This window comes from Lipotes vexillifer, unplaced genomic scaffold (genome assembly GCF_000442215.2).
Source record: "Lipotes vexillifer unplaced genomic scaffold, Lipotes_vexillifer_v1.1 scaffold1111, whole genome shotgun sequence".
Lineage (NCBI taxonomy): Eukaryota > Metazoa > Chordata > Mammalia > Artiodactyla > Lipotidae > Lipotes > Lipotes vexillifer.
In genome coordinates this window covers 1,864,644-1,882,407 of record NW_006795034.1, presented here as the reverse complement: position 1 = coordinate 1,882,407, position 17,764 = coordinate 1,864,644, and the positions used below count along the sequence as shown (strand labels likewise).

Here is a 17,764-nt window from a genome sequence, read left to right as displayed (position 1 = left end):
TCATGGAGCATGCATTCAGTACTTTAAATGCTTTTTAAGATGCTAAGGGTTGTGCTAGTTTCAAAAATTAAGCTAAGAAGCTCTCCATCATGCTTTGGATTTAAAGCACAAGAATTAGCTCTTTAAGAGTTTTTAAAACTCACCCATACATCTGAGTAGGCTGGATGCCTTTTTATTTTGTGATACAGAACTTTGGCATCATTTTTAAGTCCTCTCTATAGCTATTAACCTAAATCAGTTTTCTACCTTTTTTGAGTCCTTATCTTTGTTTTCCTTGAAAAGTGACTATTTCATTTTGGTATTAATATTTATTGGCAGAATGAAGTTGTATAAAGTATTTTAATAATTTTTAAACCTCCCTTTTAAACTACCAACTTTATTAGTGACAATATTCCCTTACCTGTTACACTTCTCTGTCAATTTTATTGGTATTGCCAAAAACCAGTTTATTATTGGATTATGAGAATATCTTACCAATTTACTATTTTCTTTTTTTTTGCGGTATGCGGGCCTCTCACTGTTGTGGCCTCTCCCATTATGGAGCACAGGCTCCTGACGCGCAGGCTCAGAGACCATGGCTCACGGGCCCAGCCACTCTGCGGCGTGTGGTATCTTCCCGGACCGGGACACAAACCCGTGTCCCCTGCATCGGCAGGCGGACTCTCAACCACTGCGCCACCAGGGAAGCCCTAACAATCTTCTTTTTAAAACCTGTTTTCTAATTCTTTTGTTGTCGTTTTATCTTTAGTAATTTCTTCTTCCTAATTTCAATTAATTTTGTTCTTCATTTCTAAAATATTCAAATAAATGTTTGGTTTATTTTCATTCGTATTTAATAATAATTTTCTTCTATAGCTTGGTCTCTATCTTACAATTTTAATACATAGTTTTTTCATTGCCATTATGTTCAAGTATGAAATTGCAATTTTACTGTCCTTTTAGACTCAAAGGTGATTTATAAAGACACTTTGAAGTTTTCTACTTTTGTTTTATCGAGGGGCTATGCTGTAAATATTAATTTTTATTTAGCTTTATTTCATCATACCATCATTACTTAACCAAATTTAGCTCATCCTTCTAGGCCTAACATATATGTCATCTCCTTCAAGAAGTCTTTCTTCTACCCTGCTGTGTTCTCTCCCTTCTCTAAATCTGTACATGTATCCCTTTATATTTATATAAAGGGTTTATATAAATATAAACACAGGGTTTATATATCTTCCTTCTTCCCCGGCTCGACACCTACCCTCAGGCAATTTCATTCTTTTATGAGATTTTCAGTTCAGCTCAGTACTTTGTCAGTTTTCACAGCAAGATTCCATTCAGTGCAACAAATATTTATTGAGCATCTAGGAATAGCGTTAAATGAAAGGTATAATCCTGGCCTTCAAGATTAGTAGGAAAGATGAACAGGTAAAGATATTAAATACCCAAGTGAGCTTCAAGAGACTTGGTTAGGTAAGTGAAGGTAACATCATGTGTATAAGTAGCTTACAGACCTTGAAAATAAGGATAAAAACGTTCAAAGGAGGAAGAGAGGAGCAAACGGCCTTTTAGGTACAGCTCCACCGTAAATTGCCTAATGATTCAACCCAGTGCTTATCAAAGTATAATCTATACCACCTGCCTCAGAATCACTTGGCGTTTGTAAGAAAAAAAAAAAAAACTTCGATTCACACCTACTGGAATCAAAATGAGGGATATTTAAATCTGCGTTTTAAACAAACTCCCCATGTACTTAAACCATCCAAAAATGTAGAACACAAGGCAGTCAAATTTCGCAGACCTCTTTCGTAAGCCTCTCCCTCCTTCTAGCCAGAGGACAGCCTGCGGCGTCTCTCTTCCCTTCCCGCCCTGTCTCCGGACACTGGCCCACAAGCCGCAGGCCTTCTCTCCTGAGGCCTAGCTCAGCCACCTTCCGACCGAACAGCCAAACAGACACTCAGATCCTCGCTTCGCAAAGGATTAGAGAGAAAAAGCAATAGGCCAATCTAAAGGGCCGGAGGCGTAGCGGGGGAGGCCGGCAGGGAGATCGCTTTGATTGACGCGAAATTTGCCCAATGAGACCAGAGGACTAGTGACGCTTTCGCCTCAATGGGCAGGACATTAGCGATTTCAACCAATCCAGCTCAGACGTGTCTACCTTGTGGGAGGTGCTTAAGACCGCGGAGGTCGTTGGTGTCTGTTGAACGGCTTGTGGAAGTCGTGCTGCCTTGGGTAGGGGTTAAAGTCGTTCTCGAGAGGAACGTCTCTGTCCGAAGAGAACATGAGTTTAGCTCTGAGGTCGGTAATGAACAGGCGGCAATGCTCTCCACACCCCACCGCGGGCCCCAAGGCGGCTGTGTGTGGAAGGGAGGCAGCTTGGGGCCGAGGCGAGGAAGGGAATGCAGTTTGGGACGAGAGGAGAGATCTTTGGCCAACCATCCCGGGCCCGGACCCCTCACCCTGGAGGCTCTGGTGAGCTCCGCACACTTCTGCTGAGGTGGTCATTTCTGTCAAGGCGTTGGGCTTTGGACCGCCAAAAATCTGGGCTGTCTTAGTCTCGAGGAGGCAGTGAAATATCGCGAGGTTTCTATGCGCGGTGTTTGCGGGAAACCAGGCCTTGGAGCGTCCCTTGTTTCAGTTCCTTGTCAGCGGCTTCCAGCTCGCAGACCTCCAGCTAACATACTTACCCGTAAATTTTGGAAATAACACAAAACCCACTCCTCGCTCTTCTCCTGCGGCCATGCTTTACGGTATAATCGGAGACACATTTTAGTGATTATAGTTGGTAATCTCTTAGTTTCCTAAATGTCTTCAGCTTCTTTACCTTTCCTTCAGTTCCAACCTCTAACGCACTGTTTGTTGCCTCCGCCCCCAACCCCAGCTAGAGGTTTTACCTTAAAAATGTGTATGTAGTTACGTCACACTAAAAAGGTACCGAGTTCTAATAAGGGATAATCGTGGTATCCTTGGATGGGGTCAGCTGTTGGTGGGTTGCGAACTTGTCCCTTCAGAATCTTGGGAAGAAAATGACCTCCGGGAGTTGCAAGTTTGTGTGAAGTCAGGTCTCTTGTGAAAGAACTTCCTCAGCTTTATCATACCTCTTTTGGTCATTTTTAGCCGTCTCTTGCCTTTTTGGGGGTAGATTTCAGAGAACAATACAACTTCAAATGTAAATAAATAAACTCCACTGGGTTTTACATTTTTTAAATTTATAGAATTCTTCCGTTTCAAAACTTGTTCTTATACAAGTTTTGTAGCCCCATTTGAAAATTTGGAACACTTAGATCGGCCCCTCTTAAGGAAGACATTTCTGGCTTTTACAGTAAATTACTTTCTTAAAATTTTTTCAGAGTTTATGAGAAATTAAGTCTAGATGTATATGTTAAGTGAGATTTATAAGACTATTGACTCTTCACATTATTATATAGAATTAGCACAAATATTATGTACTTTTTTTGGTGTTTAGTATTCATGGTATGCTTAGGTTCATTATTTTGGCTGATTTGTTAATATTAATGGGAGAAATTACAAAGAAGTGCCAAACTGTTAAAAATGTGTAATCTAAAAACATTTTTAACCCACAATGCCAAAATAGTAAGTTAATTGATTAATTAGATGTTTTTTTACAATGATTTTGATAATTATAAGCACTATAAAAGTAAACCTAATCTATAGTGATCATCAGTTGTGAATTGAATTCTTTTTTTTTTAACAGTCTATATTGTAGAATGATGGGAATATGGTTGCTTTGTTTTTTGTTGGGGTTTCTGACATAAAACTAGTGTTTCTTATTCACAGTTCTTGTTTCTTCCACAGTAATATTAGTGGGAATAAATACAAAGCTAGGAAGAGGGAAAGCTAGGTCCTCATTTCTTTTAATAACCTGTAGCACTTTTCAGTTTAGGAAGTACACATTTATAGCAGCCTAGACTATAAAATGAGCAGGGCTTTGACTCACGTAGCGAAAATTTCTTTATATTTTTACAAAATACTTCCTTTTTCGAAATTTAGAAAATTATTCCTTGGCTAATTTTTATTGCATTTTTGGTATTTTATTATTTAGAAGCCTAGGAGAATAGGATTAAAGTGGACTAAATAGACTTTTTTCTTATCATTTCATAGAAATGAGCTTGTAGTAGACAAAACAAAGAGGAAAAAAAGAAGAGAACTCTCTGAAGAACAGAAACAAGAAATTAAAGATGCTTTTGAACTTTTTGACACAGACAAAGATGAAGCAATAGATTATCATGAATTAAAGGTAATCTACTTAAAATATATCTTTTTCTGTTAAAATGATTTGCATTTTTGACAGTTGATTAAAAAAATATTTTTAAATGTTTTAATTAAACTGGTTTTGGAAATATGAGACCATTTTAAACATTTACCGTTAAGTGCTATAATAAAATTGAATAGTACTCAAAACATCTTTTTAGAAACTCCTTTTCACATGGGAAAATGAATAATATTTTAACTGTAAAAATATATTCCTATGGAGGGGCTTATTTTCTATTCACATACTTAAAAAATTTGAAACTATAGGTTTTAAACAGTTCTAACTATATTCCTCTTCCCACTGTGTTTTGTTTTGTTTTGTTTTGTTTTGGTGATCCATTGATTTTTCAGATTGAGGGAGTGTTATTTGTTTTTTAATTTGAACATGTTATTAACAGTCTCAACCTGTTTTCTCTGGTGCAAACAACATAAGTGATGTCTGATGTTGACACAATGCTAATGGGGAAAAAAAATGTCAGTTTTAGGTTTTAGAATTATTTATAAAGAACCAAGGGGAAATTGGTGTTGAAGGTAGTTTGGGTCTTAAACTCAGCACAATGAGAAAGATAGTATTTTTGTATCTCTTTAGCTCACTTTTCCACTGTTTCTTTTAGTTACCCAGCTTCAATCCATTCTTCCTTTATAATGTCTCTTCCATTTGTTGTTATTCTTATTATCTTGGTTTGGGATCTTATTTTATATCTGGAACTTCCTAAATGGTTTCTCCATTTCCTGTACACTATCATTAGATTCGTCTTTCTAAAATTCTTTCATCTTATTCATTGCTCATAAACCCTTAGTGACTCCTCATTGTACACTGGATAAAGTTCAGATTTTTTTCATTTGTATTGAATGCCCTCCACACTTTTACTACCACCTACTTTTCTCATTTGCTAACTGCTTTCTTCTGCCTGATCTTTTCCCATTCAGGTAAGGTAAACTGCTTTGTTCATTGCCTTTAAGACTAGTTTTTATTTCAGTGTGTGTTAATACTAGTCATTCTTTTCTAAATGCCCTTCTACTCTACTTCATCCATATACGATTAAAGGAACAACTCGAATCTCTCCAAATAAGACTTCTTTAACCAGTAACATCTCTCCTTCCTGTTACTAGTAACTAGAGCTCTTCTTTCTCTAAGGTCAGGTTCTTAGCCCACCTACTTGATAACTAATCATGTTGAGTCTGATGAAAATTCTTATTTTAATTTTTTTAATCTCTTCTGTTGTATAACTTTAATATTTATGCTGTGCCTTTTTTGGATTTGTTTGTTAATCCTTTGAGAAAAAATAACATTAAAATTATCTGTGCACTGAAGTCAGTACATTGTAGAATGTATTCTATAAACACTCACTGATTAGTTTGTCATTAAAAAAGGGATATATAAATGAAAAAACTTGCTATTTAATTTCAGTAATGAAGAAGAACTATCACTGCTACTTTAGAGACATAAAACATGCAAAAGAGTGTGTGTTTTATTGGTGTGTTGTCATCTTTTAAGTAGTAAAAACTTATTTAAGAATTGGAATTCACTTCTTTTGTAAAAAATGTTTATAATTTGCTTTTCCCTTTTAATCCAAAAGGTGGCAATGAGAGCCTTGGGGTTTGATGTAAAAAAAGCTGATGTACTGAAGATTCTTAAAGATTATGACAGAGAAGCCACAGGGAAAATCACCTTTGAAGATTTTAATGAAGTTGGTGTGTATTTTACAATATTGTAAAGACTATTTTACAATAGTCTTTGTAATCAGCAGTTTGTTAGGAAATTATCTGGTTACTATCAATATTTTTGAAAGTCTCTGGGTTATGGAATTTTGCTATTGAACATTGCTGTGTAATGTGGATCTTATTTTGGGGTTTTTTTGGTACCCTTTTTTTTGGCTAATTTTCAAAGAAAAAATAAGATTTATAGCTTCACTGTAAATGGGATTTATCTTTTTGTCTTTTGTTCTGAAGATTTTAACCAAGGAACTATTGTGTAGCTTCTCCTGGGAAGATGTCTTTCCATGTAATATGTACCTATATTATGTGATAAAACTAAAAGAGTGATCAAAAAATTATTTCTCACAGCAAAAGATAAAATTTGGTATATTTTTGTTTGGAAAATATTTCCCAGCACTATCCTAGTATGTGATTTTTGTTGGCAAAGTGGAAGGAGAGGAAATTGGTAGCAGTTGGTATCTTTAGCTGTATATGAAGTGCATGCCTTCAGGTTGACAAAGCTTATGAGGGGCTGCCTACTCTGGATGACCTTGATCTCAATGAATAAAGTCATCTCTTTAAAGTTGCTGGTGGGGAGAAGATTGTAGTAAGGGAGGCAGTTGGCAGACTGGGAGCAGGAGAAAACATTTTAGAACAACCCACTGGGTTATAATATCAGCATATTATTTAGTTATTTTTAGATATTTTAAAAATCTAGGAAAATTCAGTTACACACAGACATACAAACCCTTTATTTTGAATATTCAACAAGAAGTAATATGAGAAACAAAAAGAAATGGCAGTTAGTACGTGTGGAAAAATAGATTCATATCATTAGTAATTTCTTTTAAATCTGAAAATTCAAACCAAAAGGAAGGAAAAAAGAAATTAAAGAACAAATAAATCTAAAAGACAAAAAAAAGCACTGCACAGAAGATCCCCAATTTATGAACTAATAGATGACTATTTAGAGAGGCAGCTTGTCCCTTTGGAGAGCATATTCTTTTTTTTTTCCTCTAGTTCATAGAATTATTTACTTGAGAAGAGGTAGAGAGCCATCTTTATTTTCCCAGTATTGAAGCTTTCTGGGGTTTATGATCTTAGTTCAAGTTTCAACTTAGATTGTTTATAGAAACAAGGATACAGTAGAAATGATACTACTAGGAAAGAGCTATAATTCAGGTACATTTGGTACAGTGTAGTGGTTTAGCATGGACATTTTGGAACCAGGTTGCCTGGGTTTAGATCTTGGTTTTGCCACTTACCAGCTGTGTAACTTGGTCATTTTACTTCTCTGTGCCTCATTTTCAGCTATAAAATGAGGATAGTTGTATTATCTCATAGGGTTCTTAGGAGGAATAACTAAGCTAAAACTATGTAAAGTATTTAGAAAAGGGCCTAGTATGTAGTAAGTTCTATTAAGTGTTTGTTGTTATTATTACTTCAAAAATTAGTCTTTGTTTCAATGGCTGGAAAAAATATTTATTACTGGAACATAAAAAGTATTCTGCTCCATGTATTTATATTTTTCTCATTACCTTTTTCCTGTAGTTGTAGATTATTTAAAGCACTATTTGCCTCTAGTAATTTTACAAAACACATTATTTCATCTTAGGTGAATACAGTTTTAAAATTTTGATTTTATTAGCAGTTGAAGCCAGAGTCCCATGTAATCTCTACCTTTCCTGACCCTGCATCTCTTCTATATTATTAACAGAACAGAAATACTGGGTTCCTTCTAGAATAAATGGTCATGAGTAAACTTCAGCCTGACTTTCAAAGATCAACCATTTGGCAGGCTTAGTACATACTTTAACTATCCTAAGGTTACCTATTGAGAATATCAACTGTCAAATAAAATTTTATTACTATTTGGGAATCAAATAATCAAAAACTATTACTTCCCCCATTTAAAAAATCATTTTAAAATAGTAACTGGCCACAGATGAATATATGTTTTATAATTTGGGACAAATAACTCTAAATCAGAATATTTGAATCTTACTTTTATCTACTATCTATTACTGTTTAAGGATATTGTTCCACAGACATTTACAGGTATTTCTAGATAAAGTTTGGCACTTCATATTCTTTCCAATGCTAGAAAAAAGTATTAAAATATAATTAATGTAAGTTTAGAATTTAGACAGCCTGAGGCTTGTGAGTTACAGGTGTTTTAGGAATTGCTGCTTTAAAGTAAGACCAAGATAAGTCAGCTATTTGTACTCATCTATTTTTGGCATGTACTATTTATTATTTTATTGCCTATTTAGAATAGAATATTATATTGTTTTTTGTTTTGCTTAGCAAACATTTGCTGAATTTTTTGGCATTCAGTACTGTGCTGGGGTGAGGGAGGGGAATTAATCACAAGTTACTAAGAGGTTCTTCTTTCAAGGAGCTTACAATTTAAATGCGGGTGATAACAAGCTATGATGCTCTGTGGTGACTTATAATTTTGTATAGGGCAGTAGTGGCATACTGCAGCCCTTGGGCCAAATTCAGCTGTTGCCTGTATGCTGCCACATCCATTCTTTTTTTTTTTTAATTTTATTTATTTATTTATTTTTGGCTGCGTTGGGTCTTCGTTGCTGCGTGCGGTTTTTCTCTATGTGTGGCAAGCGGGAGCTACTCTTTGCGGTGGCTTCCCTTGTTGCAGAACATGGGCTCTAGGCACGCGGGCTTCAGTAGTTGTGGTGCATGAACTTAGTTGCTCCGTGGCATGTGGGATCTTTTCCGGACCAGGGCTCTAACCTGTGTCCCCTGCATTGGCAGGTGGGTTCTTAACCACTGCCCCACCAGAGAAGTCCCTGCCACATCCATTCTTTTATGCTGCTTTTGTGGTACCATGACAGAGTGAGTGGTTGAGACAGAGACCTTATGCTCCCTCGGCACCCCCCACCAAAAACAAAGCCTAAAATATTTACTGTCTGGTCTTTGGCAGGAAAGTTTGTCAATTCCTGATCTAGAGCAATTGAAGACTTTGCAGAGGGGATTTTTAATTTAGGCTTTGGGAACAGGAATAGGATTTCATCACAAGGGGAAAATTGTGGGAGGGGTATAGAAAGGCATTCTAAGCAGAGAAAACAGCAACAACAAGGAGTAATAGCAGACATGTAGCACGTTCAGAAAACTTCAGTTAGTCTCTTGCTCTAGAGGATAGGGAAATAACTGGAAAGGTAGGACTGGGCCAGCTAGGTAAAGTCTTGCATAACACAGAGTTTGGACTTTAGTCAGCAGAGGATCTATGTCAGTTTTTAAAGAAGAGGAGATAATATGTTTTAGAGAGGTAACTGTTGAGATTATTAAAGATGTGTTGGAGGGAAGAGATTGCAGGCAGAAGATACAGTTGGCCCTCCCTATCCCTGGGTTCTGCTTCTGTGGATTGAAAATATTAGGGAAGGGCTTCCCTGGTGGCGCAGTGCGTGAGAGTCCGCCTGCCGATGCAGGAGACGCGGGTTCGTGCCCCGTTTCGGGAAGATCCCACATGCCGCGGAGCGGCTGGGCCCGTGAGCCATGGCCGCTGAGCCTGCGCGTCCGGAGCCTGTGCTCCGCAAATGGGAGAGGCCACAACAGTGAGAGGCCCGCATAACGCAAGAAAAAAAAAAAAAAAAAAAAAAAAATATTAGGGAAAAAAAAATTCCAGAAAGTTCCAAGGAGCTAAACTTGAATTTGCTGAGTGCCTGGCAATTATTTACATAGCATTTACATCATATTTACAACTATTTACATAGCATTTACATTATATTAGGTATTATAAGTAATCTAGAGATGATTTAAAGTATAGAGGAGGATGTACATAGATTATATGCAAATGCTATCCGTCCCAGATTTTGGTATCTGAGGGTAGTCCTGGAACCAGTCCCCCATGGATACCATGGAAACTGAGGGATAACTGTAATAGACTTTTTACGCTGAGGGTGGTGAGAATAAAAAGAAAAGGGGTGGGCTTCCCTGGTGGCGCAGTGCTTGAGAGTCCGCCTGCTGATGCAGGAGACGCGGGTTCGTGCCCCGTTTCGGGAAGATCCCACATGCCGCGGAGCGGCTGGGCCCGTGAGCCATGGCCACTGCGCCTGCGCGTCCGGAGCCTGTGCTCCGCAAATGGGAGAGGCCACAACAGTGAGAGGCCCGCATAACGCAAGGAAAAAAAAAAAAAAAAAAGAAAAAAAAAGAAAAGGGGTACCTCAGTACTCTAGGATATAAGTAACTGGGTTTAAAGTTTTAATGTGATGTTTTTGAATTTGCTTTATTAAGTGATTGTTACAATGTATAAGGCCTAACTATTTTGAGTAAGTACGTTTCTGAGAGTATAATTAAATCATTTGAAAATTGAGTTACATGGACAGAAATTTGTGAAATAGATTGAACCCATCTTTACTGCTTGTATGTCAGTCGATTTATTTTCATTGAAAAATAGATGTATTTCTTATAATTCTACTTTGTAGAATAAGAATAGAAGATGAAGGCATGGAGGATAGTCACCATAAAGTTACAGTGTTTTAGCTGTGCAGAATGATGGGTATTTATAGTTCCAAAGAAAAGTTGCATTCTAAGGCAAAGTATTGATAAAAGATTATATAGACACATAAGTCTGAAGTAACTAACACAATTAAAGCACCAGTGGGATAGGAATTTATACATCTTGGAGCCCCATCTGTTCCCCAGATCACCCTGTTGCTTCTTTAAATACATTAATATTTTCAGCAAGCTGCTTTTTTGGTTCACCTGTCATGTAAATTATTTAATTGGTGAAGAAAATTTCTTAACACTTTTTTTTTCCTTGTCCTGCTTTTTTGTTGGGACTAAATTCAAAATAAGTTGAGTATGAGCCATAGAGTTAAGTGTGGTATTTTATTTTGGTGTTATGGCTGTATATATGCCAACTCCTTTTTAACTGAATATTTATGAGCTTTGATGATTTGCATACTTATAGTAATATACTTCAATTAGTTACTTGGAAGACTTTTTGTATAAAATTAATGGATAAAAGAAAACTATTGAATATATGTGCAGATGATTTAACATTAGCTTGAATACGTGCTTATTCTAAAGCTTATTCAACCAAATATGATGAAAACAGCAGCAAAACAACTATTTGTGGGGGACTTGAATTGTATTTTTCTTTTGGGTACATTAAATATTCCAGTATTTTCCATCTATAAGCATTTGCAAATTTTTAGTGATTCTGTCAACGTCAACAGGACTGAGTTATTTTTATTTTTTTATTTTTTTGCCGTACGCGGGCCTCTCACTGTTGTGGCCTCCCCTGTTGCGGAGCACAGGCTCCGGATGCGCAGGCTCAGTGGCCGTGGCTCACGGGCCTAGCTGCTCCGCGGCATGTGGGATCTTCCCAGACTGAGGCACGAACCTGTGTCCTCTGCATTGGCAGGTGGACTCTCAACCAATGCGCTACCAGGGAAGCCCAGGACTGAGTTATTTTTAATGGGACAGTGAAGGTCATAAATACGTCTTGTTGTAGTGGTAGACTAGCATGTAGAATTACTTCAGAGATATTTCCTTTGATATTTTCAGAATTTTATCTAGTAACTTAAAAAATTTTATACCACAGATTTAAAAATTTCTGTTATTATGGCTATTGATTAAAGACTGTGGTTATATTGAAAATATTAAGTTGACTCTATTATTATATATTATTACATTTAATATTTTAAAATAATTATTACTATTGAGGCCTGAAATTACACATTTAATTTTAATTAAGCTGTCTGATAGTTATTATCTTGATGAACAAAATGGATTTGACTTTAGAGAGATCTCCTTTTCAGACCTTTTTTTTTCTTACTACAATCAGATTCAATCCTTTTAATAACTACTTTTGAGAAACCAAGAGGTTCTTTTAAATCATGAGGATATGAATGGAATTTTCATCTACTGTCTGAGATTGTGGTTGTATTAAATTTGGAGAACAATCAGTATTACTATTAAGTTTAGCCAGCAAACAACTTTTATCTAGTTGGTTTTAATTGTTTTGTTGGTATATCATCTCTACAACTAGGTTACAAACTCCTAGACTTGTGTGCTTGATGTCAGTGGAGCCTAGTACAATTCTTGATAATAGTAAACCTTAAATAAATATGGTATAAATGTAGTTTTCAAAATTTTGCTTATGTGTGGTATAGTTATACTTATAATAGGATAAATTGTTGATAATGTAAAGGTTAAATTCTAAAATATGGATTTGGTTTTTCTAATTTTCTGTTTATCTCTTTGGGCTTTTGGACTTTGGCATTTTTATTGTCAAACTAAATGTTGACAGATTCATAGCTTTAATTCCCATCTAATAATTAGTTGATTTCACAAATGAATGCCTTTGAGACTATAAAGGTTTACTTTTCATATTTTTTTAACTATAGTGACAGACTGGATATTGGAAAGAGATCCACATGAAGAAATATTGAAGGCATTTAAACTATTTGATGATGATGATTCAGGTAAAATAAGCCTGAGGAATTTGCGACGTGTTGCCAGAGAATTGGGTGAAAATATGAGTGATGAAGAACTTCGGGCTATGATAGAAGAATTTGATAAAGATGGTGATGGAGAAAGTAAGTTTTGAGTGAAACATATATCCCAAATATGCCTACTGTACACATATAGTAATTTTTTCTAAAACCAAATGATTTTCAAGACCCTTTGCAAACTATTTAGTGTAAATGTTTTTCATCCTATAATGGGATTTTTGCATAAATATTTCACATACTCAGTTTAGAATGAAGCAGACCTTTAAAACCAATTGTACAGATTATAGTATGAGCTTCCACACTTCAAGAAACTGCTTTACTTTTCTTTGAGGTGAAATATCTCCAAAATTTCAGCCACTCAGTAAAGTTTCAGCCTTTAATGTCTTCTTCCTCAACCTATATGCACGTCTAATTTCTGTTGCGTCTACCTTCCAAATATTTTTAATCTGTTTTATTTCTTTGTTTACTGCTACTGTCCTAATTCAGGCCCTAATTTCTTTGTAGGAATGTTATCATAGCTTTGTTCATTATTTCCTTGAATGCCTGCTGGGTACAGTGTTCTGTGTGCTGACTGGTGCTACCCAATCAAAGAGGCTGATGTTGTCCCTGCTCTCACTGACTTTACAGTCTCTTGTAGCCTACTAATTGCCCTCTATGCCTGTAAGCCTCTTTTCTCTTCCTAATTTGTTCTAGCAGCATTCTTTTCCTAAAATGCAGGTTTGGTGATATCATTTTCCTGTTCAAACACTTACGATGATTCTTCAGTGCCTATGGAGTAAAGTCCAAAGTCTTCTATGATCTGTCATACCATAATTATCTAGTTTTATTTCCCACGGTATTCTTCTACTTTCTACTTTAACCCTCACCTCCCATATAGTATACACACTTTGACATAATATACTCTGTCCTATCTTTTTATGCTGTGCCTTTCATCTCATGCTATTCTTTAATCCTAGAATGCTCTAATTGCCAATTGCTGTCTGCTAAAATGTTAGTCGTTCTCTCAGGTTCATTTTAAACTCCATCTTTTTCTCAAAAGCCTCCCTCAGTGGTCTCTGTTTATAAATTATGAGATTTCCATTAAGGGCCCATAACATTTAGAGAAATAAACTATTTTGACCTTTTGTACACTGCCTTCTGTTAGTTATATACATGTGTGTCTCTCCAGTTATATTGTGAGCCATTGAAGAGTAGTTTGAAATCATATAGTGTGAAAGGCCTGAGGCTTTAAAATCGTACAGACCTGGATTTGATTGAATCTCTACCAGTTACTTAGTAGCTCTGCAATTTTGTGCAAGTTTTTAACATTGTCTGAGTCTCAGTTTCCCTATTTATAAAAATCAGAATGGTAATACCTTTCCGGATGGTTGTGAGTATTAAATGAAGATAATTGAAGGTGCTTAGCATTAAATGTAAGCTTGTTTTCCTTTCTCTTCTTCATCTTTATATTCTCCTGCATTTTCTTGAACATGAGTACTCTGACGTTTGTTGACTTAAGCAGCAAGGAGGAGTGTGCGTTACAGTAGATATATGTTGCTAGAGTACCAACTATTCATTTTTACATTAAAAAAAAAAAAAATATATATCTAAAACCTTGGAAATACTGGCATGCTTCAATAAGGAGATAAGAGAGTAGCAAATAGTTATCAGCTCAGATTGTCCATTAGAATTGCGCACTATTGTGCTTTCTCATATTTATGTGACTATTATTTAAGCATTATACAACTTTTCTATTTTTACTACTAGCTCTTTGAAGGGTATCGATATAGTCAGTTATATTTTAAAACATGATTAGAACTTGAGAAAACTTAAAGGACTTCTTAAACTGTAATTCTAATATTTGGATTTATAATCCGCTGTCTTCACAGTTAAAAAATGTTTGTGTCTTCCCTAGCTGTTGATTATTACCCTAAATTAGCTTTAAATGAGTTCCTTTATGTAAAGGTACTCTCTTCAGTGGTAGAGAGAATCTTGGTATGTCTTTTTCATACTCCAGCTACTTAATATGTGTCAAACGACCAGAGTTATAAACAGTTTCTTTTTCCTGTACTAGGCTCATGCAAATTAGGTTTTAGTTATTAGCTTCATTTGATATTAGAATAAAATACCAGTTAGTAACCTGTTCTTAAATTCAAACTTCATGTGAAACTTTTCTTAGAAAATGTGTCCATTTCTTGCATACCTTGCTAGACTGCTCTACCTACTGCTTTTGAATATGAGTTCACACCTGTGCTCCATTGCTGGGAGATTTATTTTAGTACATCCTTAAAACATTTCTTTGGTCCTCACTGCTTGCATTGTTCCACTTTAAGTCACTGTACAACTGTTGCTTGGGCATCCTACTGTCATTTATTCACATGACTAACAGGCAAATAACGCTTTTTTTCTTTTTTCCAAGTGATTGATTACAAATAAAATAACAGGCAAATAACACTTTTTTTTCTTTTTTCCAAGTGATTGATTACAAATAAAATAGACCTGACACATCTTTTATTGTTAAGACTTGTCTTTTTTGGGGGGGATAGGAGGGTGGTCTTATCATATTAAAATAGTCTAATCCAGTAGTTTCCAATCTGAGATGTGGGTATCTAGGTGTGGAGGCCTTCTGAGGTATTGTGCAGGGTCTGGGAGTTAATGTATGCATCAAATATTGTCTGTAGACCATACGAATAATAGCATTGCACATGCATACATATACTGCTTTTTTCAGTTATATTTAAATGCTATTGTGATTGATTGCAGAGTTTATATAGCTATTTGACATTATCTACTTCTCAAACGAGATATACTAAGGATAGCTGTTATTGTGGCAAGTCCAGAAAATTATTATTGAAAAGCATTTTCATATTCAGAAACAATGAGAACTCCAACCCTAATCTATTTAATGTGGCTTTGGGTTACTGCCTTAATTTATATTGGGTCTCTGTAGCTATCTGAAAATCTGCCCATTTTTGAAAAAGTGGGAAGTTAGATTTTATAATAATTTATTAATCTGATCACTTAATCTAGTTTTTTATTTTTGGACTGTAGGCAGAGTTTTTCTTAGATATAACTAACCTGCTTTCTTTGTATATGTTAAACTGGTAAAGATCATAATGCTTTGCTACCTTTTTTGGACTTCATTAATTGTTCTGTTTTTACGATTTTTCACACTTCAGTATTTGAGAGCAATGAAAAAAATTTTTTTATTGTATATATAGAATAATAAACATGGTGAATGAGAAATTAAAGGAAAAGAAGACATAATACAAAATATAAATACAGCTGTGGTAATGATATAGAAAGAATCCCTCCCAAGATATATAAAATAAAATACAGTAAATCATTTTGGAAAAGTGGAAGCAACATTTAAAAAACCAAAGTGGACCATCTTCTAAATAATTATGATGAATGTTAACATTTGTTTAGTACTTTATATATGTTAGATTCTGTGCTTAGCATGTTACATTGTGGATTATGTCACTTAATTTACATAATAGCTTTTGTGAAGTGAATACAATGTTATACCCATTTATGCATAGGATACATGCATATATATAGATGAGGAAACTAAAGCTCTGAGAGTTTAATAACCTGTCCAAGCTAATACATGGCAAAGCTAATACATGGCAGAGCCAGACTTAAACTCATACCTCCATAATGACAATATGCTTTTAGCCATAACACTGTATTGCCTCTTGTGCTATAAAGTAAAATATAATTAGGTTTCTATGTTTATGGAGTTTTTAAAATTGCATACTATTATAGGAAACAGTGTGTTAGTAAAATATTCAACTGACACTTCAGATATTAAAATTTGTTTTTTCCCCTCAAAGCCAGATGGTCTCCAAGGTACTTAATTTCTCTAAAATTTTTTATTTTAATGACATGTAATAAGATTTACCCTATGAAATGATTGATTTATGAAAATTTTATTTAAAAAGGCAGTGTAGAAAAAAATGAAGTGTCATATATGTTTGATTCAATATATATTTTATCAAATGCCTATTTTAAGGTAGGTATTGTGTTCCTTACATCAAGGAACTTGATATAAGTATGATTGATAGAGAAGGTTATAAAACCAAATGTATAAAGGCATCACAGATTCTCTTAATTGTCTGAAAGTCTCACTGACGATAAAGGACCTAGTTTAAATTCCTTAGCCACTTTCTTCCCTTCAGCTTTTAGGTTCACTTTTTTGGACTTAAGTATTTTGTTTTTAGGTATGAAATTATGGAATAGTTTAAAATAATTTTGAAATGCTACAGTGCTTTAAAGTGTTTGCGTATAAATAATATAAATATTGAGTTGCTTTGTTTTACAACTATATGAAGCTTAATTTGGAATTTGAGTATTGAGAGTTTACAAATTGAGGGAAAAAAGTTTTAGATCTTTAAGTAACAAAACATAAGTACTTTTCAGATTTTGAATATTTTAATCATGGCTTTATTATGCTATTAAAATAATGTGTAGTCACATCATTCCAAGGCTGCTTTCCTTACGTTGTTTTTCTTAAAAATATACCCTTGTTTCCTGTTTTGGTCTAGATGCCTCACTCTAGATTTTTCTAAATCAGGGGTTCTTAAATGAAGGTACATATTGATGAAATTGTTTAAAATTTTTATGTATTTTGATTTTCTTTTTTTTAACTAGGGAGAGAGGGGTCATAGCTTTCATAAGATACTGAAATGTATTCGTTTAACTGCAAAGGTTAAAGATCATCCCGTTGTGGAGCACAGGCTCTGGACGCACAGGCTCAGCGGCCGTGGCTCACGGGCCCAGCCGCTCCACGGCATGTGGGATCTTCCTGGACCGGGGCACGAACCTGTGTCCCCTGCATCGGCAGGCGGACTCTCAACCACTGCACCACCAGGGAAACCCAGTATTTTCAGTTTTGTATTACAGGTTTTGTATTCTGTTCTACTGTGTCTATCATAGTGTCTTGTAGATGTTTCATATTGAATGCATGAATTCTTGGTTATTTATCAGCTCCTGGACGGCTCATTCCTCTTAACTCCTTATAGCTTATTTTTTGCAGTATTTTTTTTCTTTAACTATGTTTCAATTAGTTTTTCTTTAAAATAGGCTTTTAAATATATAAAAGTTCCAAAAAAAAAAATGATTTGACTTTTTTTCCTAATTCTAATATATTTTTATCCTTCAGAATTCTAACTTACATGTGTGATATATTTAAGCTTATTTATTAAGAAAGGGTTTGCGGGCTTCTCGGGTGGCACAGTGGTTGAGAGTCCGCCTGCCGATGCAGGGGATGCGGGTTCGTGCCCCGGTCTGGGAGGATCCCACATGCCACAGAGCAGCTGGGCCCATGAGCCATGGCCGCTGTGCCT

General features: G+C 35.4%; 1 protein-coding gene across 1 annotated transcript in view; it reads left to right on the top strand.

The window, feature by feature from the left end:
- The first annotated feature begins 2,144 nt into the window (after nucleotides 1-2,144).
- Nucleotides 2,145-17,764, top strand: part of CETN3 (centrin 3) — a 16,526-nt gene continuing 906 nt past the window's right edge. Inside the window, exons 1-4 of the mRNA XM_007467393.1 lie at nucleotides 2,145-2,283; nucleotides 4,108-4,243; nucleotides 5,838-5,952; nucleotides 12,330-12,521. Of these exons, the coding sequence (XP_007467455.1) occupies nucleotides 2,267-2,283; nucleotides 4,108-4,243; nucleotides 5,838-5,952; nucleotides 12,330-12,521 (460 nt within the window). The 5' untranslated portion in view covers nucleotides 2,145-2,266. The remainder of the gene's footprint in view (nucleotides 2,284-4,107; nucleotides 4,244-5,837; nucleotides 5,953-12,329; nucleotides 12,522-17,764) is intronic.